We start from the raw sequence: 21983 nt of genomic DNA, 5'->3' as shown, positions 1-21983 counted from the left end.
CGCCCCCGCTAATATCCCAGAGGATCCCCATCTCCTCACCCCTTTTTCTCTCCCCAGGTAGGACAGGAAAGGTGAGGGAGGGTGTGGTGACCAGCCCAGGGCTTGAGGGAAGTGGGCAGCCACTGGGCTCTGGCACCCCCATGGTCACTTAGGTGGGACCTGCAGGGCATTGCAGCCATCGGCCTTACCCCCTTGACCTAAGAGTTAGTTCATGCCCCTGGTCCCAAATACGACTGACATAAGATACCTACCTTAGCTCCCTTTTCCTCTTTTCTTTTTGAGAAAGATAGACATCAAGTCAGCTCACCAGGTTTAAAACATGGTTTTAATCTGGTTTCGTAAACATACAACATTATTTCATATTTACAATGCGTCTATCAAAATAGTCTTCAGCGCCAGGAGAAAAGCTGGGAAAGGGGGCAAGTCGCTGTATGTGAGGGCCTGAGTGGGGCCACTCCTGATGGCTGGTGCTTTCCTGTAGCTGCTCCCACGTCACGCTCGCAGTGGTCCCTTGGCAGATGAGAGCCCTGTGGTTCAGAAAGAACCTTCCCCTGGGTCACACGTGAGAGCCAGCTCCCAGTCTGAGCATCTCTCACTGCAGCCCTCCCCTTACGGCCACTTCACCACGTTGGGGGCGGTGGGGGGACAAAGCAAGGCAATGCACACAGGTCCGCACAGGCGGGAGCCCCTGACGGTCCTGCCCTGGCACAGCCACCCTGGGGGTCCCTGGGGTTTGTATCCTGGCCTTGGAGGCAGGGGGGACCATCCCAGGACCCTCCATGGCCAGATCACAAGGGACTCCCCTTTGTCTCTGGGTTGCAGTGTGGAATCCTCGGACGTGAACTGGAAAAAGAAAAAAAGTGGAGGAATCAAAATCATTTGCCAATCGGAAATGAGGGACTTCTCGGCCATGGCTTTTATCACAGACCATGTCAATTCCTTGATTGACCAGTGGTTTCCCGGTAAGAGAAGGTGTTGAACCAAGTCTCGTGTGTTTGAATGGTGTGGCTCTGCTTACATGCGGGTGTTTTTCGATATACGGTCCACGGCGGCCGGTTTTGCATCTGGATTCAACCAACCACGGACCGAAAACAGTGCTGGGGGTCCTCGGGTGTATGCATTGTGCTACACCGTTTTCTAGCAAGGGCTTGGGTTTTGGTGTCTGCAGGGGTCCTGGAGCCAATCCCCATGGATACCAAGGGATGACTGTAGCTACATTTTGGGGGAGTCAGGTTATAAGAGGATTTTCGACTGTGCAGGGTGTCAGCACCCCTAACCCTCGCGTTGTTCAAGGGTCAACTGTATTTTTTTTATAAATCAGAGTGGGGCTCCTTACTTGGGGAACAGGAGTCCCGCTGGGATGCAGCCCAAGGAAACCAGGGGGTTCTAAAACGGCCCTCTGGTGGAATCCTGACCCCTGGGGGAGTCCAGCTGTGGGCACGGGAGGGGCTGCTATGGGGAGACGTGGGCCCAGACCCCACAGGGCGTGTGCAGGACTTGGCCTCCTGGCTGCCCACAGCATGTGGGGAGAAGGATGCCCCCGGTACCACGCGTGGCCCAATGTGACCCTCCCACACTCTTGTTTGCGCAGTGAGAACAGTTCTGCTGGAACCTGGGGGAGCCAGTACATGGAGTTTTATCTCTTGTGCAGGGCGGGAGGGAAGGGAGCCCCACCTGCCAAGGGCCCCCTTCTCCATCCCTGCCTGCCTCCCACCCCCAATCCCAGAGGTGCTCAACCTCCCCCATGGCCCTTTGCAGACACTTTGATCAGTGTCTTCACTGACAGTCCACCCAAAGAAAACACTCTTTGAAGTGAAGCTGCTGGGCCCGCTGTGTGTTTTGCTATCGGAGTGGAGACAAACCCACATAGCATCCCAGGGGGAGGAGGTCATCTGGGGCGAAACCGGGCAGCCTCTTCCTGGGAGCCCTCAAACTCGGAAGGCTGGTGGCCCAGCCAGCAGAGCACAGCCTCAGAATCCTCCAGCTTCCCTGAGCTGGCTTCCTCACGGCTTGTCACCCCTGCATCCCAGGAGAGCATCAGAGCAAATGTTTAAGGGACAGTGGTGGGGGTGGTCGGGACGCACGCTCTGGACACCAGAGCCTGGGGTCCTTCGGGTGTGGAAAAGAAGGTGACCTACAAGGACGAAAAGCTTAGAGGGGCCTCAGAGAAGACAGTGTGGTGTGTGAGCTGTGGCAGTCGTACTTGGCCATTCAAGGGTGGTCCATACCAACCCTCCTGGGCCCTTTGTGGCTCCCCACCAACCAGTGGGGGTTTGATGGGGGGATTGGGGCTGAGGGCCTGAGACAGGGCTGCCCAGACCACCAGCCAGCTAGCAGGACATGTTACACACGGGCCTCGGGGAGCAGATGTGCCCAGAAAGTTCTAGAAGTCCACCTCCTACCCTGCACAAAGCAGCCCCTCCGCTTGCCCTGAGAAGGCTTCCACAGGGCACCGTTGGGCATTTCTTTGCACCTCCTTTTAGAGGTGTACACAAAAGCTGTGTGTCTCCCACACAGGGGAACCCATGCAAAATGACTAGGTTTTGTCTCTTGTGATTTGTACTCATTTCTCCCGATGCATTGCTCCTTCTAGAAGGAATCGTAGTAATTGCAAGCCTCGTGTTTCTCATTTTAACAATGGCTCCGTACCAGTTGTGGTTCGGTGGTTGGAGCGTGGCATAGCTCAGACTCAGCCCACAGTGTCCTGTCAGAGTCCAGCTATGCAGGAGGGAGCCCCAGCCTCTGGGCCCCTCCTGGGCCAGCCTGCTCAGGGTCTGGACCATTGACCGCCGGCGGGAGGCTGTCCAGTGCATCCCTGACTCCTCCCTGTATGCGAATTTCAGGATAGAGGATGGCATTCTCCAAAAAGGAACCTGAGCCCAGCAGTCACGTTTCAGCTCCTCCCTGGGGTGCAGGGGAGGGCAGACAGACCCCTTCCCGAGAAAGGCCACCCAGCCTGGGGCTGCGGGGTGATGCTCAGGGACCTGCCTGCGGCCACCTTTCTGTAAGCTCTGTCCCACTCTGTTACTGTTTAGCCCTGACGGCCACAGAGAGCGACGGGACCCCGCTCATGGAGCAGTACGTGCCCTGCCCAGTCTGCGAGACCTCCTGGGCCCAGCACGCCGACCCTGGTGACAAATCGGAGGGCGTGCAGTACTTTGACATGGAAGATTGTGTGCTGACAGCCATCGAGCGGGACTTCATCTCCTGCCCCAGGCACCCCGACCTCCCTGTGCCTCTGCAGGAGCTGGTCCCCGAGCTCTTCATGACGGACTTCCCGGCCAGGTATGCCCCAGCGCCACACTGCACAGCCCACCCTCTGATGCTGGCAGCGGCTGTAGCCACTGCTCCCACCCAGCCCTGGGTGATGTTTACGGCCCCATCCTAGGCTGCGGGAAGGGAACCAGGCTGTCGCCTTTTTGTTGTTGAGGCCTAGCGCTTGGTCCATTCCGGGACCCCACTCAGTCTTTCCCTTACTTGGCTGAAGCTGCTTCCCACGGAGCTGGCCCTCCCCTGCATCCTACTTTGCTGCCATCCCGAGGAATGGACTGTAAAGGCTCCTTTACCTTCAAGAAGGGGCACTCCCAGCCCGGGAGCCTTATTTTCATTTCTTGGCAAACGGGGACTTCTAATTGCTGCCCCAAGTCTGAGCACATGGACCCCCAAAATCTATTGAGCCTTCCTGCACTAAACTACGATGATAACTGGGGAGAGAAGGCTGGAGAAGATAGAAAGTGTCTGTGGTCCCATCCAACAGGAAACAGGCATGAAATCCAAGGGCTCGGGACAAGATGGAGTCTTCTGTAACCATGGAAACCAGAAGCTATGATCTTGTCTCCCTGGAGACAACTTGACCTTGGTGGTTACCGGCTTTTTTGGAGTTGTGAAGTCCTGTTGTTTTCTTATTCAAAGGATTGCTCCATCTAGTTTCTTTAAAGCAAATTAAACTTTTCGGGGGGGTTGGGGTGGGAGAATATTTTCTCATCTTTCCAAGTTGATCCCCATCTCAAGAAAATACACATAGGGCACTCTGTGGTATTGTAGAATTGGGGTTCCAAAGCATGCTTCTGGATGAGTCTATTAAGAAATTGCTCCGTACGTGGAATAATTTCCTCTGTAGTTCTTTTCAGTATCCCCCATTACCTCATCAGTGGCCATGCCAGTTAAATACTGCTTTTCTGCTGAATGACTTTTTTTCTCCTAAATCTTTAACATGACAGTTAGCGCTTCTTGGACCATAAGCAGAGTTTTGCATATGTGTGAATCAGACTCTTTTTTGGGGGTGGGGGCGGAGGGGAAATGCCTGATTAGACAGCCCCCAAATTTTAGAATTTCACTTATTTACTGAACATTGTTGTGTTTTGTGGCCCCACTGAATCTGGGCGGTAGATGTGGAATCTGGAAAGCCATGTTGTTTGTCTCTGTTGGTTTGGTTCTAATCACAAGCTGCAGACCTGTCTGACCCCATAGGTGGCTTTGATCCGTGGCTCTCCACAGTGGGCGCAAGTGGCCAACCACGTCCACGCATGCCCCAGCCCGGGACCTGCCCCCTCCTCTCTGGGGGTCTGAGCTGACCCCTGTGTGCACTGTGTTTCTGGCAGGCTCTTCCTGGAGAACAGCAAGCTGGAGCACAGTGAGGACGAGAGCAGCATCCTGGGCCAAGGCGGGAGTGGCACCATCATCTACCGGGCCCGGTACCAAGGCCAGCCCGTGGCTGTGAAGCGATTCCACATCAAGAAATTCAAGAACTTCGCGAACGTCCCAGCAGGTCAGCAGGGCTCTGCGTGGTTTCTTTCCAGACGCGTGCTCCCTCGGTCCAAACCTCATGCCGCCTTAGGGAGCCCAGAGGCCACAGGCGCACGGGCAGGAGGAGGAGAGCGGGCGAGGCCAGCGTGGGCCGCAGGGCAGCCCTGCTGTGTGCCTGGCACGGTGTCAGGCTGAGCAAGGCCTGGAATTTGCTTTTGGAAATGACTCTCCTGCCTGGACATGAGCCCCCAAGAGCATGCGCCATCCTTACAATTTCTGTCTGCTCTGTGTCCAGCATAAACCTGGCAGGTGGTGAGCATGCCATCCGCCCTCAGGCAGACCCTCTCAGCCATCTCCACTGAAGGAAGGAAGGTGGGCACCCCAGTTGAATGGATTGGGAAGCCCACATGGGGTGGCTTCTCGCCACCCCGCACCTCCACAGACGAGGGAACTCCCTCTTGCCTCGCCACACTCAGCCCCATACGTCATGGAGAGCACATCACCACTTCATGCCCAGCCAGTGGGGGTGCTGGGAGGCCACCTTGCGTCCTGCCAGCTGACTATGGCATTGTCACCTCCCCTGGCTTTCCACAATCATTTTTATAATCATACCAGTAATTTACGCTCTTGGTAGAAAAATTAAATTCGCAGAACAACCTAAAGAAAGCAGGTCAGAAAGGAAGAGACAAAATGGTAATTATGGGTAGAGAATGTGACTTTCTGCACAGAAAATCTAAGAGATTCTGCTGACAAACGTTAGAACCAGTCAGAGTTTCATAAAATGGCTAGATGTGAGCTCACCAGCAGCAGAGTTCAATGGCATTCCCACATCGGCATTGACCACTAGGAAATAGCTTCCGTGGCAGCAATTAAACCACAAGGTATTGAGGAATAATTAATATGCATCATTCAATTTAGTTCTCACGTAAATCCCAACAGGGTGTGTGTGTGCACACACGTGTGTATGCGTGTGTGTGTCTGTGTGTGCGTGTGTGTGTGTGAAATCTGAATAATTCTAAAACATGTATGGAGTGAGAAAAGACCAAGAATAGCCAAGAAAATTCTATAGTGGAAGACACAGGAAAGAGGCCTGTCCGGCTAATGTCATGACTTCTAAGTCTACAGGCGTTCAGACAGTTTTCTCCCAGGCAGCATAGGCTGTCCCAGGAGCAGAGACAGCACACATGTGTGTAGGAAGCCGGCACGTGACACAGGTGACATCATGAGTGGAGGGGAAAGGCTGACTCTTCACTAAACTGGGGTGGAGACTTGGGTCAGACTTCACACCACACTCAAAAATATATTCTTAATGGGTTAAAGACCCACTGTGAAAAGTGAAACTTTTACACTGAAAAAACAAATGTGGCTGGCACGCACACAGACCTGGCACCATCAATGCATTTTAATCGCCCAGATTGTTTCCATGTTCAGAGATCCCTGATTTTAAAATCTGACCATGAGGGAGGGACAGGTCAGGCCCCAGGAGGACAAACAGGCCTGGTGGCTCCTGTGGGGGAGGGTCCAGAGCCAGCCACAGCCCAGGGGGTGGCGTCCTGCCCCTCCACTTGGCAGGAGGATCCCTCAGGGGGCTTGGGCAGGCATCTTCCATGGGTGCATTTCAAGGGTGTTGGGGGGTTACAGCACAGGTGTGAGATCGCCCACCACTGCCCATGGACCTTTTTCCTCTGCAGAAGTGACTTGTCACAGGCCTCTACTGGACCCACATTTTCTCTGTGCACGAGAAGGTGGAGGTCTTTTCTGCCTTCGGGGGTCCTGGCCACTGGGTAGGGAATGATGTGGGCAGCAGTGCCTAACCCCTCAGCATCTTGTGGGGGAGCAGGGGCCTGCTTACGAGCCTCCCAGGATGCAGAGTTGGATTAAGATACAACTGTGACCCTCAGGTGATGGCTGCGAGAGCGATGTCTGGGTGACAAGAGTGGGGCCGTGCATGGTCTTCCATTGATGGGGCAGGAACCCCCGTGTGATGGGGACAAGTTTCTCACCTGACGTGGACAGTCTTGTGATCAGCCTAGAATGCCTCAGAAATGCCACCATTTGGGGCCAAATTCTGAGTGATAGTATTGCAACCCCTGGTAGGTTGATTACAGTGGTACCTCGGTTTTCGAACATCTCCGTTGACGAGCATTTTGGTTTACGAACGCCGTAAATTTTAGGTAGCTGTGGTATCATTCGATAGTAAAATTCATGCTCAATTTGCAGTTTTAGGGGTTGATTTTAAAGGTCTGGGACGGATTAATCCGTTTTGTATTACTTTCTATGGGGAAACTGCGCCGCGGTTTTCGAATGTCTCAGAATTCGAACAGTCTTCCGGAACGGATTACGTTTTAAAAAATCGAGGTACCACTGTATCTTGAAATGGAAATCCTGGCCCTGCCAGCCCCTTGAGTGCCCTCGAGGCGGTTCTGAGTGTGGCCAGGACTCTCAGTCACGCAGCCCCAGCCAGGGTCCCCGGGAAGGTGGTGTGGGGCCCAGCAGAGCCACCTGCCCCTCGCCCCTGACCCTCCCTGGGCAGCGCTGACCGTGCTGTCCCCGCAGACACCATGCTGAGGCACCTGCGGGCCACGGATGCCATGAAGAACTTCTCCGAGTTCCGGCAGGAGGCCAGCATGCTGCACGCCCTGCAGCACCCCTGCATCGTGTCCCTCATTGGTATCAGCGTCCATCCCCTCTGCTTCGCCCTGGAGCTTGCCCCGCTGGGCAGCCTCAACACCGTGCTGGCCGAGAACGCCAAAGGTATGGCCAACCGAGAGCCCGTGGCAGGCAGCGCAGGCCTGGGGCCCACGCCTGCCTGGCCCAGCTGTCGGGGGCAGGGCACACCTGCCCCCCACTCCGGCTCATGTGGCCCCCTCCCTGTGGTCTAAACCTGTGCGGTGGTGTCACTGAGGCCGGAGGAACTCACCCTTTGGAGTCAGACAGAACCAGGTTCCAAGTCCTGGTTCTCTGCCATAACCCAGGAAGTGGCTTTCTTTCCTCGCCTGTCAAACAGGATGATGGCAGCCCCCCTGGAGGACAGCTGAGCATCAGAGGAGGCAGCCAGGGAGGCCGAGCCACAACAGCCCCCAACCAACCCCCCAGCCGAGTAAATCCTCCCTGAACCGTGACGGACCACGTGTCCACCGTTGTTAAAACTCTGAGACCCAGGACTCAGCTTTGTCCTATCTTGTTTTTTAGTGAAATTTTAAAATAATTTACCTTGAGAAATGGGTAACTAAATACCAAAGAGTTGACAGAGGGAGAAAGGCAGCTGTCTTTCGACTCAGGAAGAAGAAATGCAATTAAAATCAATTATTTCTCCCTCAATGAAAGAGATTTTTCTTTCCTGCTTTTTTTTTTTTTTTTTTGAAGCTCTTATATCTTCAGCTCACCCCTTGACAGTATAGCAAGCTTGGCTTGAGATGAACGCTAGGAATTTTGAATCCTTGCTCTTTTAGTAAAGCCACCAGTCCCAGGTCTGAGGTACCATACATGAAACTGGAATGACAAGCATTTGTGTCCTTAATACTGTTTCCCTTACGAAAGTCACTCTGTTTCTTCTGGCATCCAGCACGGAGCATGACGAGAGCGCGTCAGTAGAACATAAAGCAGCTGGGGAGACGGAAGGTAAGGAAAGAGGACAGTGGTTAGAATGACGGTTGGCTATGTTTTTCTTTGCCAAGGTTCTTCCTTTATGCCCCTGGGACACATGCTTACCCAGAAAATCGCCTATGAGATTGCCTCGGGCCTGGCCTACCTGCACAAGAAAAGCATCATCTTCTGTGACCTGAAGTCGGACAACATCCTGGTCTGGTCTCTGGATGTCAGGGAGCATGTGAACATCAAGCTGTCGGACTATGGGATTTCGCGGCAGTCTTTCCACGAGGGCGCCCTGGGCGTGGAGGGCACGCCCGGCTACCAGGCACCAGAGATCAGGCCACGCATCGTGTATGATGAGAAGGTACCCGCCCGGCCCGCTGCCCTCCCCTGGCCCAGCCCGGTGCGACAGCACAGGAGCCCAGCCCGTGTGAGGCCAGCCAGGCCATCCTAGCAGCACCTGTAACTTCTAAGCCCCATGTCCCCCACCTCCTGCTCCCCCTCCGTCCCCCTACGCAGATGGGTCATTGACGTAAGCATGTGAGGGTTAATGCAGCAGCTGTGGCTGTTAACCACGATAGATAAGGCAAATCAGAGTGCCAAAAATAAGAGCTTCTTATCACAGGTGACACAGACAAAGCACCTCAAAACTGAGATTATAACAGAAACCTTCATATTGAAAACTCTGAGGTCTGTCTCTTCCCTTTTCGTGCGAAAAAGTTATTTCTTAACCCACACAGAGGCCTGTATAACTCTCTCCTTGCTGGGCCTTTTTATGACATTAAAATTAGAGGAGTCAACATGGTGTGACCTAGGAGCCACTCCCCTCTTTGTGATTTGCACACACGGCTCTTCTAGCGCCAAGCACGTTACGCTGAGGGTCTGTTTTCCTGCCTTACCTTCATCCTCGGGGCACATGTGGAGCCCATGACCACTGCCTGACAGTTAGCAAGTCTCAGCCCTTTTCTTTGGATGAGTGGACAGATAAATGAGAGGATGGAAGGGAGGATGGAAGGAAGGAAGGAAGGAAGGAAGGAAGGAAGGAAGGAAGGAAGGAAAGAAGGAAAGAAGGAAAGAAGGAAAGAAGGAAGGAAAAAAGGATGGGAGGATGGATGGATGGATGGATGGATGGATGGATGGATGGATGGATGGAAGGACGGACTGCTGAATGTATGGATGGATGGGAGGATGGATGGATGGACAGATGAATAGGGTGGATGAATGGATGAATGGACAGATAGATGGATGGAAGGATGGATGGATGGATGGATGGACAGACGGACGGACGGACGGATGGACAGAAGGAAGGAAGTATGAAAGGATGGGTAGGTAAATGGACCAAAGATCAGGCAGTCAGATGGGTGGATGGAAAGAAGGGGAGGGGAGGGGAAAGAAAGGGAGCGGAGGAAAGGATTGCAGGGATGGCAAGATAGGTGAATAAAGGCACAGGATGATGGTTGCTCAGCTGGTTGTCCGGATGTTTGGGCCGGAGAGAGAGGGATGTGTTGGTGGATTGACGAGCATCTTCCTTTGGACAGGACCTATGTTTTCCTTGTCTAAGGGTGTCTCCCTGTTCCCTCCATCTCAGGGCCAGCTTGCGAAAGCTGCTGAGCCCGGGCAGGGGACCTGACTTGGCTTGCCTGTGTGCCCAGGTGGACATGTTCTCCTACGGCATGGTGCTCTACGAGCTGCTGTCAGGGCAACGGCCCGTGCTGGGCCACCACCAGCTGCAGATTGCCAAGAAGCTGTCCAAGGGCATCCGCCCGATCCTGGGGCAGCCAGAGGAAGTGCAGTTCCATCGGCTGCAGGCGCTCATGATGGAGTGCTGGGACACGAAGCCGGAGAAGGTACCCGGGGGCACGGGGCGTGGGGTCCCGGCGCTTCCAGCCAGGATGGCGGAAGTTGTGGGTCTCCAGCACACACATGTACGGGGTCCAGCCCAACCTTCATGGAGCGCCTGCAACAAACAGGGCCGCCCTTCTCTGCTCACCTCTTCTAGAAAGAGATATTACTGCTCCTAATATGTCCACATCATTTTCTTGGTGTGTGCAATAGCCAGGATAATGACCTTTCTTTTCCTCCCCAGCTTTTGCGTCACGTCACCATGCAAACCAAGCATACCAGCCTTTACACATCCCCACGCAAAAGCAGAAAGAATGGGAGTGTCTCTTTTTAAAGTCAGGGCTAGAAGGTTTGCTTATCAGATAAAGTAGTCACATTATCATTTTAAAGCCACTTGGTTTGGGAAGGGACCAGTGGTATCAAGGTGACCACTCATTTTTCAAATTAGACGGTGCTGGTTTAATGTATTGGATGTAAATGAGGTGTGAGCAACATTTTTTACAAGATGGTGTACGGGTTGGAATATCAGAGTTTAGACGAACCTGACCACCTGAATTTGAGGTGCTATGGACCACAATGACCCAAACGCCTGGAAGGGTCTCTTTCCGGTGCCAGAAGTTGCTTCAGCCTCTTGTTTCCATTGGGTTTTGAAACAGCAGGTTCTACTCCTTCCTCCCTGGTTCGATCGTTGGTTTCGTGGGCAGAATGGGCATCAGTCTGGTTGTCAGTGACCCTGGCTCACAGCCCTGGCGGCCTCTCTCCCTCAGCGACCGCTGGCCCTGTCGGTGGTGAGCCAGATGAAGGACCCGACCTTTGCAACGTTCATGTACCAGCTGCCGTGTGGGAAGCAGACAGCCTTCTTCTCCTCCCCGGGCCAGGAGTACACGGTGGTGTTCTGGGACGGGAAAGAGGAGTCCAGGTAACATCCTGAGGCTTTCCATGCCCCGCTGGTGTCAGCACTGGGGGGACCGTGTAATCGGGGGGCGGTGAGGACTGACCATGGGAGAGCTGTTTAGCGGACAGTGGTTGAAAGCCTGATGGCATCCACCCAAGAGAGGAAACTGAGTCCCCACATGTAGACGTGCACATGTGGTTTGTGGTTAAGAGAACCAAAGAAAAGGTGGTGTCTGCCGGGGTGTGGGGGGGCAGGGGTCAAAGGAGAGCTTTGTTTTAAGATGAGCTGTCTGAGCTTGATGGAGAGGGGTCAGTGACCCTGGGGGTCAGGGAGAGAGGGCAGCCGCTGAGTCGTGGGAGTTCAGGGAGAGCCTACCTTCCGTGGGGAATGGCCTTTCTCTGCCTGTGTGTTCGAGCCTTGCCAGGCAGGCAGCAGGCAGCTCTGTGCCGGCCTGGGGCTCAGAACATGACAAAATTCAACCCTGGGCTCGAGGGGGTGGACAAGGCCCACAGCTGATGTCCTGCTCCAAGGCTGCTATAGGCCAGGCCCGGGTGAGGGAGGCGGCCCCTGGCCAGTGAGCTGACCGCACACTGTCACCCACTGCAGGAATTACACGGTGGTGAACACAGAGAAGGGCATTCTGGAAGTCCAGCGAGTGAGCTGTGCGGGAATGAAGCTGAGCTGCCAGCTCAAGGTCCAGAACTCTCTGTGGACGGCCACCGAGGTAACCACCGTGCAGGCCTTTCATCGAGACCTGCAGGCAGCACGGGGGTGGGGGCAGTGCCTGGGGGGAGCAGATGTAGCAACTGAAAATACAGGAAACTCAGAAACACTTGAACTTCTGATGACCCCAGCTCACACCTGTGAGACACCTTCCACCACCCCCACCCCGACCTCTCCCCCCCCACACACAGTAAAACCAGCAGCCGTGTAACCCGGCAGCATCTCACCAGGAGCAGCTCAACCAGCCTTGTCCCTGGTTGGTGACTGTCCCTCAGACATGATAAGTGTCAGGTACAGGGTCCCAGGCAAGGAGAATCCCGTGGGTGGGTGAAGGGACCGGGTTTCTTATAACACGGCCAGGTCTTCACAGCAAACCCACTCAGCTCTGAGGCCTGTTGTCTTCACTTGAAGAAACTCAACAGAAGGCCCAAAGTGCTTTTTTCTGAGAAACCCAGAGAGGAATGCCCCCAAAACAAATGCTCAGAAGTGACTGGGGTGGGTGGCTTAGCGGTTCATAAAATTGGAGGGAAAACTTCCAGATGACCGTTGAGAACATGGTTCACCAGGAAGCTCTTCACCCCACGTGAGCCTCAGTGATTTCAGTTTTAAGAATTTGCCCCAAGGAAATAACCAAGACAGTCTGTGAGAATGTCCATCCCAGTAAAATTCATTGTAGTGAAGACGGGACAGCGCTCAGATATGGCCCCCTCATGCCGCAGGTAGGTGGGGCCTCAGCCTGCAGCATATACGACCACAGGAAAAGGAAAGTGTGACAACAGCACAGTAGTGGGCTCCCACCTCTGCTGGGAACGGGGGCACACGCAGAAGTACCCACAGAAACTAGGCGAGGGTCCCGCAAATCCCTAAGGTGGTTTCCTCTGCGTAATAGCTTAAAGGCAATTTTATCTTTCTTCTTTAGACAATTCTGTAGTTTTCCAAGTTCCCACAAAGAACAGAAATTTGAAAGCAAACCACCAGAAGGCTTCCATACATGTTACTTGCTAAGGCGCAAAGGGTTTCTAAAAGCCAGTGGGCCCCTGTAGGAAATACCTGGCGGGTCCACCCCATCTCACGCTGGCTGCTACCCCTCCAGGACCAGAAGATCTACATCTACAGTCTCAAGGGCATGTGTCCCTTAAACGTGCCCCAGCGGGCTCTGGACACCCCAGCTGTCGTCACCTGCTTCTTGGCAGTGCCTGTTTTAAAAAAGGTGAGGTAAGGAGGAAGGTGGGTACACAGGTGTCTGGTCCTCCCCGCCCTGTTTGGTTGGGCTGGGGGAGGGGAAGAGTCAGGAGCGGGAGTCAAAGCCATGCCCAGGTCACAGTCAGCCTTAGAGACCAGGACACCTGAGCCATCGTTAGTGTCCTGATTTGCAAGAAACTAGGTAGGTGACCTGTAAGACTAAGCATGAAGTGGAAAGCTTGCATTCCTCATGCAAATGGCGCAGCCCTGGGTTCCGGTGAAATGCTTTTCTGGTGCAGACGGTATAAAGGAGCAGTTGCTTGTGTGCCATGGGGCGCTGGCCTGCGCCTACCCATGGCCCTGGCAGACCCTGCCCCCGCCCCGTAGGGCTGCCCGCTCTCCTCCCCCTTTGTCTCCATCTCCTCTGGGTCCAAGACCTGAGACCCCCTTTGCCCAGTGTGGCCTCAACCTTCCAGCCCCTGCCTTTCTCAAATGAAACCACCAGGAAGGCTTCACCCAGCCCAGGTCCCAGACAGCTCTGCGGCTCCCAGGATCAGACCAGGGCACCTCTGCAGGGCCATGGTGACCCCCCCCCACTGCAGCTGGCCCCATGCACCCCACTCCACCCAGCCCTGCACTCTAAGGGGGCCCTTCCCACCAGGAACCCTGCAGGCTGCACACAACTCTCCCAGACTACCTCTTATTCAGTTCTCAAGGTCAAGGCCATAGGCTTGACCTTGAGAAGCTGCCCCACCCTTCGCCCCACCCTTCAGCCACCTGCTCAGACTTCTTTGGCCAGCGGACTCTGCTCCCTTTGTGTACCCTGAGGCTCCTGCTTCTCACTCCCCACTCACAGTACACGCTCACGGTGTCATTACTGGTGTTGTTTTGTGAAAATGTGTTGGCTGTCATCATCCAATTTCAGTTTTCCCATCTGTCAAATGGGGATAAAAAGACTGTGAAAAGGATCTCTGGGCATCACATACCCAAAGCTCCAAGCTGTCACAGGAGATAAAAGTAAGCCTTATTATTACCTCCTGAAATATATGTGCTCTTCTCTCCACCCTACCACAGTTTCATTTCCTTAAAAAAAAAAAAGTCTGAAATTAACCTTAGGGTCATTTATGAATGTGGCCCATGGGCGAGGCTGGGCAGCTGGGGACCTGGTGTGCAGCAGAGCGCAGGAGAACATGACACAAAGCGTTATTTAAGGCCACTGCTGGCCAGAGCCCCTGAGCCAGGGCACCACCGCCCGCACCACCAGAGGGAATAAAGCCGGCTCTGTGCAGAGCCTCCCTGCCAGGGTACCTGCCCTTGGAGGCCGCGGATGGCAGACCCCTGCATTCTTGCACGCGCACATTCACACCCAGCCAGGACGTGGGGCCCAGAGCTGGGACTCAGATAGAGACGTAGCTCCTGTTTGCCTTGGCTGCCTTCTTTTCTACAATCCTGAAGATAGATTTCGATAAATGTTCTTAGGGCTTATTGACCTTGCTGTTGACTCGAGGCTGGTTCGCTCTTTACCTTGGACAGCCCTACCTCTCGAATTCCTGCAGCCCCCAACAAGGGGGCTCTCTGCCACTCGCCCTCGCTGGCACAAGGCCTGGAGCCCTGCTCTGTCCTGGCTCCGGCTTTGTTCTTCTGAACTTGCCCCACCCCAGTCCCACCAGGGTGGCGAGGCTGGGAAGCTCCATTCCCAGCTTGGCACAGAGCTCCGGGAGGCCTGGGGTGGGCCCAGCATTCAGCCTGGCCCCTGCAACTTTAGCCACTGCTCGGTGACTTCTGGTGGCCATAGATGAGTGCATGCTCCTCTGGGGGGGGTGGGGAGCACCCCAAGGACAATCGGTGTCAGCTGGACCACAGGCATTTCCAAGCAAATGTGTGGGCACAGTGGCCAAGAAGTGCATCCACGAGAGGCTTGAATTGGAAAGCAATTCCTTAAGAATGAGTTCAGCCGGCACTTATTGTCCATGGGAGCAGAAAACCAGGTGGGGTCACAGAGATGAATGACACTCAGCCCTTCCCTGTGCCAGGCCAGTGCTGGGGGGCAGCGGTGGGCCCAGAGACCCAGGTGCGGCTCTCATGGAGTGCCTGTCTAGTGGGGGTGCTGGCAGGAAGCAGCAAGCAGACCCATAGTGCTCTCATGTTAACAAGCAGAGTTCACAGGAGGGAGGGAGCCACGGCCAGCCTCTGAGCGACACCCTGGTGACCCGGAGAAGGCAGCTCCCCACTGCTCCCCACATTGCATGTTCCTTTCCTGCTCACACCAGGGAGGGTGGTGTGGCTCCTTTGGGAGCTGCCTTTTTAGGACGCTTGCTCCTCCAGGGTGTGCAGGCAGGGGTGCGGGCCTGCCTGGGGTCTGTGCAGCGATGAGCTTCGCAGCCACGCTGCTTCTTTCCTGGAATGCACGAGAGGAAAATGCATCACGCATGCCTGTCTTCTCCCAGCAGAATTCCTACTTGGTGCTGGCGGGCCTTGCGGACGGGCTTGTGGCCGTGTTTTCTGTGGTGCGGGGCGCCCCAGATGACAGCTGCTCCTACCTGTGCTCACACACAGCCAACAGGTCCAAGTTCAACATCCCAGATGACGACGTGCGGCAGAACCTGTACCCTGTGAAGACCATGGAAGTGGTCAACAGCGGGTCTGAGGTCTGGTACAGCAATGGGCCGGGCTTGCTGGTCCTAGACTGTGCGACCCTGGAGATCAGCAGGCGGCTGGAGCCCTTCTCGGCCCCGTCGGTGGTCACGTCGCTCGTGTGCAGCTCTGAATGTAGGGGTGAGGAGGTGGTCTGGGGACTGGATGACAGGGCCAACTCCTTGGTGATGTACCATTCAGCCACCTACCAGCTGTGCGCCCGCTACTTCTGCGGGGACCCCAACCCCCTCAGGGACATGTTTCCCGTGCGCCCGTTGGACCTGGAGCCCCCGGACAGCCACGTGGCCAGCCCCAAGAAGCCCGCAGGGGACGCCATTGCAGACGTGAGCATCATGTACAGCAAAGAGCTGGGCACACAGATCCTGACCCACCAGGACTCTCTGACAGACTACTGCTCCATGTCCTCCTGCTCCTCGTCCCCGCCCCACCGGTTCCCCCTGTCCCCTTCCAGCCTGCCCTGCTCCCCGGCAAGCTTTTCCGGGGTGCCCTTCTCCACCGACAGCGAGAACTCGGACAGGCTGCGCGAGCCCGTGGCGGGCTCCGACAGGTCCGAGCACGAGCTGAGCCCCGTGGACGGGGAGGCTTTCAGCCAGCACCTGCAGGCCGTGAAGGTCCTCGCCGTGAAAGACGTCATCTGGGTCCCCAGGTACGTGTCAGTCGCGCGCATGCGCACTATTGCTTCGGGAGCCGAGCGAAGGAAGCTTTAAGATGCCGTGGAGGTCGGTCGGTCGGGAGCTGTGCTGTAGGACCTGGGGGCAAGCCCTTCAGCAAAGCTGAGGGCTGCACGGAAGCTCCTTGTGGCAGCACGGAGGAGGGCCCTCCCATTTCCCCCAGGACCAACAGCTTCCCCTTCTCCGTTCTGCTTTCGCAGGCGCGGTGGAGATGTTATCGTCATCGGTCTGGAGAAGGACGCGGGCGCCCAGCGGGGCCGCGTCATCGCTGTCTTGAAAGCTCGAGAGCTCACGCCGTGGGGGTAAGTCTTACAGGGCAACTCCTGTAGGACCAGGGACGTGGTGTGGGGAATCCAGGCCCCGCTGCCATGTTCCTGCACAGAGGCTGCCCGCCCATCTGTCCTCCACAAATAAACGGCACATCTGCCACCGTGGCCATAAGGCACGCGGGGGGGGGGGGGGGGGGGGGGGTGTGCTCCAGCCAGCTCCTAGGAGATCAGAAGATACTGGCCGAACCTGGCATCAGCCAGCCACTGGCCACAGCCACCAGGGGTACCTCTCCAGGACCTGACTTGAGCTGCAGTTGAAATGGGGACCAGGTGACTCTGTCCTTCGCATCAAGCAGGAGAGCCTTTCCCAAGGTGTCCCACCTGCCTAGGCAGCAGCAGGCGAGGCTCGGTACCCAGCTGCTGCTGCTGGGGATGGGGGCGGGGGACGGGGAGTCCCACCAGGAGGCAGGCCAGACCCGCTGTCACGGTTGTGCTGGCAGGACAACCTGTCCAGACCTTGTGTGGCTGTGGAGACGGGCAGGTGGTGTCAGCAGTGTTCCCACAGTCCTCTGGCAGCCGACAGTGTTTGCACCCCTCACTTTGTCTCCTGAACCCCACACAGTAAATCTCCTTTGTGGAGCGATTCCATTCAGCCTGTTTCCTCCCGGAGCAGGTCGATGACCGAGGAAACGTCCCTTGGAGTTCCCCTGCCTTGCCCTCAGCGTGGAACTCTCTCAGTGAGTCACCACGGCCAGTGACCTTGCCTTTTGAGTGATTCTACAAACCAAATCTGGGTTTGCTGCTGAATGTGGGCGCCAGCCTTGGGCTGACGTAGTTCCTAGATTGCAGATGGGGCTTCTGGGGGAGCAGTTGGGTCTACAGAGCCCAGGGCTGTTGACCTCAGAGAACCTGCTATCAGCATCCCTCAGTTTTCCCCTGGTGATTCCCCCATTAATCCCCCCAAAGTAGGCTTACCAAGAGCCAGGCACACTCACTAGCTGTAGGGAGAGGGCAGCCCAGGCGTCCAGCCCAAAGGAGGGCCACGGCCTGAGTGCACCAGCTTTTTGAGATGCATCTGAGACATTGATTCCCTCGGCAAGTAGCTAGCGAGTGCCTGTGAGTCACAAGGTCCTGCACAGCCCCTGGGCATGAAGGTTCATCTGGTGGCCTCAGTGCCAGGCAGGGAGCTCTGGCACCGTGGGAGGAGGGGGGCTGCACAGCCTGGCGGGGCCCAGAAGGAAACTGAATGCGCGAGCCACGCAGAACAAGCCACAGCCTCAAAACCAGTGGGTAGGGTGAGGACTCAGTGCGGGTTTTCTGCCTCATAGATTACCCTGAACTTCCTAAGCCTGTGGAAATGTAGGATGGGAAAAGAATGATGACAAGGCAAGGGAATTGTGTTAAAGTTAAAATTCCCCATGGGCCAATGACGAGCAGTACTGATGGCATTTTCTGGATACTTTGGGGCTGAGACAAATTACAAAAGGTACCACCTCTGACTGTATGTGTCTTTCCAAGAAGTCAGCCCATCCTGACAATCCCTGTGAACCTGAACCGATGCCCTTGGGCCTTCTTTAGATGGTCGAAAGCCTCTGCCCACAGGCTGGGCCACCGGAGCATCAGAGCACCTGGATGGGGCCAGGCTGGGAGGTGCAGGTGCCTTCTTAACCAGGCTCTGTCCTCCCGAGAAGGTACAGGGAGCACGAGGAGACCTTTGTGGATTATCTCAGACATGCCCTCTCTCTGCAGGGTGCTTGTGGACGCGGCTGTGGTGGCAAAGGATACAGTTGTGTGCAGCTTTGAAAACGAAAACATGGAGTGGTGCCTGGCTGTCTGGCGGGGCTGGGGCACCAGGGAGTTTGACATTTTCTACCAGTCCTACGAGGAGCTGGGCCGGCTGGAGGCTTGCACACGAAAGAGGAGGTAATTCCTGTGGAATGGCCCTCACCTGGACCTGGCTGGCCCAGGCCAGTGGCCTGACCCCTCCACCTGCAGCCCTCGGAGGACCCAGAAGATGGACTGGGTTCTTCCATGGACCACTTGCTGCTATAAGTACTAAGAAGGGCTGGCAGTGGTTTGGGGATTCTCAGGTTCTCCAGGGTATAGTTACCTGGATACCCCCTCCCCCTCTTTACCCCCCAATTGCTGCTTTTACAGCCCAAGGGAAGACGGTGGGGTGGGATGAAAGGAACTTTTCCTGCCTCCTCTGTCCATTTCCAGGAGCAGGGGAGGGGGACCCCATTCTGGGCTGGGACATAGGGGGAGGCTGGACCTTCCCAGCACACAGGGCCTGCCCATTTTCCTCCCCAGGTCAGGGATGGAATTACACTAGAGGCTCTCCATTGGGAAGTAGTTTGGGACAGGGCGGGAGGAGGGCTGTGACCCCTCCCCGTTCCCCTGGTGGCTCCCAGGTTCTCAGCACATTTCTCAAGCTCCTGAGTTCTCGGGGCCCAGCTTGGGACAGTCTTTGTGTGAGAAACCCCCAAAAGGACCCTTGGCAAGGAGTGCTGCCCAATCTGGGGAATGAATGAGTCCCTTTAAATGACACAGCCGGAAAGCCAAGAGTAGCCCAGCACAGAGAGCGCTGACTCAGCCTCTCCTTTCCCCTTCTGCTGACAAAAGGAAGGAGACACTCAGTCCGCAGGACTTAAGAAAGGTCCTTGTGTTTATAGCTTTGTCAAATAAACTTGGATGCAGCTGGGCACAAGCCCTATTTGTTTGCACATAATAATCTTGTTTATCACTTTCACAAATTAATTAAAATCTCAGCAGTGAGGCCTCTGGTTGTGAAACCATATCCTATGGGCTTATACCAGCTCTGTGTTTGCTAAACATCAACTGCACATATGGGCTGCAGAGGACAGGAAGTGAAATTAACCAGAGATGTATGAGTACACCAGCAAGAGTGTTTATAAATTATGCACACACACGCGTGCACACACGCACGCACACACACACGCAGGTACACACATGCAGGCACACATATCCACAAGGCGACCGGGGGCTGCTTAACCCAGAAGGGGAGCTCGTACGCCTGTTCGCATCGTTGACCTTTTTCTAAAATTCAGTTACAAAAATCAAACTTAAGATTTGCTGGGGTGTGCGGGCAAATGTGACTCCTCTTATCTGAAAATAAACAGACTCTCAAGAATGAAGTCATAGCCTCCGGCTGTAGAGCGCTTGGAATAACAGCCCAGGCTCTGTCCCACCCAGACCCACTCACTACCCAGGGCAGAATGGGCGGTCCCCGTGCAGGCCGCCCCACAGCCGTTTCCAACGGCATTGACAGCTGCTCTGTCAGTCTCCTCACTTCTTTTTACTGGGCTGGGCATTAAGTCCCAGAGGGGCTGAGGGTCTCTGCCTCCTGCCACTTCACTGCCATTCTCCTGCCCTCCTCCCTCGTCAGGGGCTTGCTAATCACCACCCGCCTTCTCCTCTCATCCCAGCGCCCATAGCTGCCCGGTGAACCCCCAAATACAAACAGGATCCTTTTGCCCCCCTGCCCCAAACCTGCTCTCCACCTCACCTGCTGCCAGATGGCTATGCTGATAGAGCCCCCAGGAGCCAGTCCCAGCCCAGCTTTCCTCCTGGCCTCTCCCTATTCCTAACCCTAACCCTAACCCCCTGGCCCAAGCAGCTGTGAAGAAAGCCCATGGCTCCCCCGAGCCAGCTTAGGGAACTTCTTCACAAAAGTTAGAAACCATACAGGAAATGGTTAATGAACTTGACTATATAAAAATTAGGAACTTGAATGGAAAAATTATCACAAAGTCAAAAGCTGGACAGTCAACTGGGAAAAAAATATTGGCAACAGATGAGAGACAAAGAGCTCACATATCTTGTATCCAAAGAGTTTCTACCTGTCAATAAGAAAGAAAACCCAAAAGGAAACCGGAGACATGAGCCAGCAACTGACTCCCAAAGAAAGGCCCAGCAAAATCCATGCTCAGCCTCACCCAGTTGGAAGGAGTCGTGAAAATAGCAGTAAATTATCATTTATTGCCCTCAGGTTGGCAAGGATTAAATAGTCAGCAGTTATTTCTTGAGCACCTACTAAGTGTCAGGCACTGTCCCTGGACACTGGTAATGTAACAGACAAGAATCTCTGCCTTTAGGAGCCCCGTTCTAGTGGAGGGAGGTGACAGTGAACACACAAATGAGATCACAGAGCCAGACCATAAAGTCAGGACAGGGAACGAATGAAAAAGGGGCTGCTACACTGAACTGAGACTGGGCAAGGCCTCCAGGAGGAGATACCATCTGAGGACGGGCAAAGGGAAGGAGGCATGTGGAGACCTGAAGGGTCCACTGGTGCAAAGGCCCGGTGGCAGGAATGAGCTGCTGTGAAGGGCCAGTGAAAGCTGGTGTGGCCGGAGTGTTGTGCAGAAGTGGGAGCTCAGAGGCCGGCGAGACATGGCACCGTGCACACAGGTCTCGTATTTCTGGCAGTTTCAAACTGGTATTAGACCATCTCATTGCCTTTAGAAGTCACTTTGACTGCTGAGTGAAAGATGGACTACAGAGGATGTCATATACGTTGGGGCCACCCCTTAGAGTGCATTTTGACTGCACCCATCAAAATTTCAAATGCCCATATCGTTTGACCTAGCAGTCCCCCCGAAGTATTTGGTCCTGAAATATCTGTCAAACTACCCAAAGACGCAGAACGAGGATGTCACTGCAGTATCACTTACAATGACCCCAAACAGGAGACAACCTAAATCTCTATCGGGAGGGAAGTCATTCGATGCGTGTACATCTTACAGAGTCACACTGCACCCTTTCAGAGAAGGAGGCCGTGCTAGTGGGCTGGTCTGAAATGTCCTCCACGGTATAATAAATGCATTGTTTTTCTGAAAAGCGATTTGTGGTGTGGTGTATAAAAAATAACTGCACGCACAAGGAAAGTACCCCAAAGGGTGCCCAAGAGTGTGGCAGAGGTTGGATGCCCCTGGGAGGAAAACAGACGGCTGGTGTGCAGGCGGAGTCCCCTCGTTTTCACTTCATACCTTCATCTTGGCACTGCTGTAATTGTAAACAGGCCTTTTGTGAAGGTAAGCCTGAATGGGAGGGACTTCTCCCCTGAATCCCGGGAAAGACGTACCTTGGCCCCCAGTATTCAGTACAGTAACCTGCTGTACAGCCTTGGAGCCCAGGAGCCTCGTGTGCGGTCAGCTGTTCCATCCAGGTTTGTGTAAGCACACTCTGCGATGTTCTCACAATGACAAACTCGCCTGGGGACACACTTCTCAGAATGTGTCTACGTCCCTGTCATTAAACAACGCATGACTGTAGTTATGTTCCCTGGAACAACCTTGGAACAAAAGGGTCCAGAGTTACATCCTGGCCACCCAAAGGCCAGCTTTGATGTCCTGCAAGTTTAAACCCTCGACCCCCTACAAGCTACAC

The 21983-nt window shown here is 54.9% G+C and overlaps 1 protein-coding gene across 4 annotated transcripts in view; it reads left to right on the top strand.

Moving 5' to 3' along the window:
* Nucleotides 1-21434, top strand: part of LRRK1 (leucine rich repeat kinase 1) — a 108136-nt gene extending 86702 nt beyond the window's left edge. For 3 of the 4 annotated variants that reach the window (XM_019726628.2, XM_019726626.2, XM_019726629.2), the window contains 12 exons: nt 823-962; nt 3036-3285; nt 4602-4768; nt 7303-7500; nt 8424-8701; nt 9990-10184; nt 10947-11098; nt 11681-11798; nt 12891-13007; nt 15427-16280; nt 16506-16607; nt 18324-21434. In XM_019726628.2, the coding sequence (XP_019582187.2) occupies nt 823-962; nt 3036-3285; nt 4602-4768; nt 7303-7500; nt 8424-8701; nt 9990-10184; nt 10947-11098; nt 11681-11798; nt 12891-13007; nt 15427-16280; nt 16506-16607; nt 18324-18501 (2749 nt within the window). In that variant the 3' untranslated portion in view covers nt 18502-21434. The remainder of the gene's footprint in view (nt 1-822; nt 963-3035; nt 3286-4601; nt 4769-7302; nt 7501-8423; nt 8702-9989; nt 10185-10946; nt 11099-11680; nt 11799-12890; nt 13008-15426; nt 16281-16505; nt 16608-18323) is intronic. The other variant, XM_074317188.1, reaches the window with a different exon arrangement.
* The last annotated feature ends 549 nt before the right edge of the window (nt 21435-21983 follow it).

This window comes from Rhinolophus sinicus, linkage group LG13, assembly GCF_036562045.2.
Source record: "Rhinolophus sinicus isolate RSC01 linkage group LG13, ASM3656204v1, whole genome shotgun sequence".
Classification (NCBI taxonomy): Eukaryota; Metazoa; Chordata; class Mammalia; order Chiroptera; family Rhinolophidae; genus Rhinolophus; species Rhinolophus sinicus.
The sequence above is the reverse complement of the archived record's forward strand: the minus strand, read 5'-3'. Positions and strand labels throughout refer to the sequence as shown.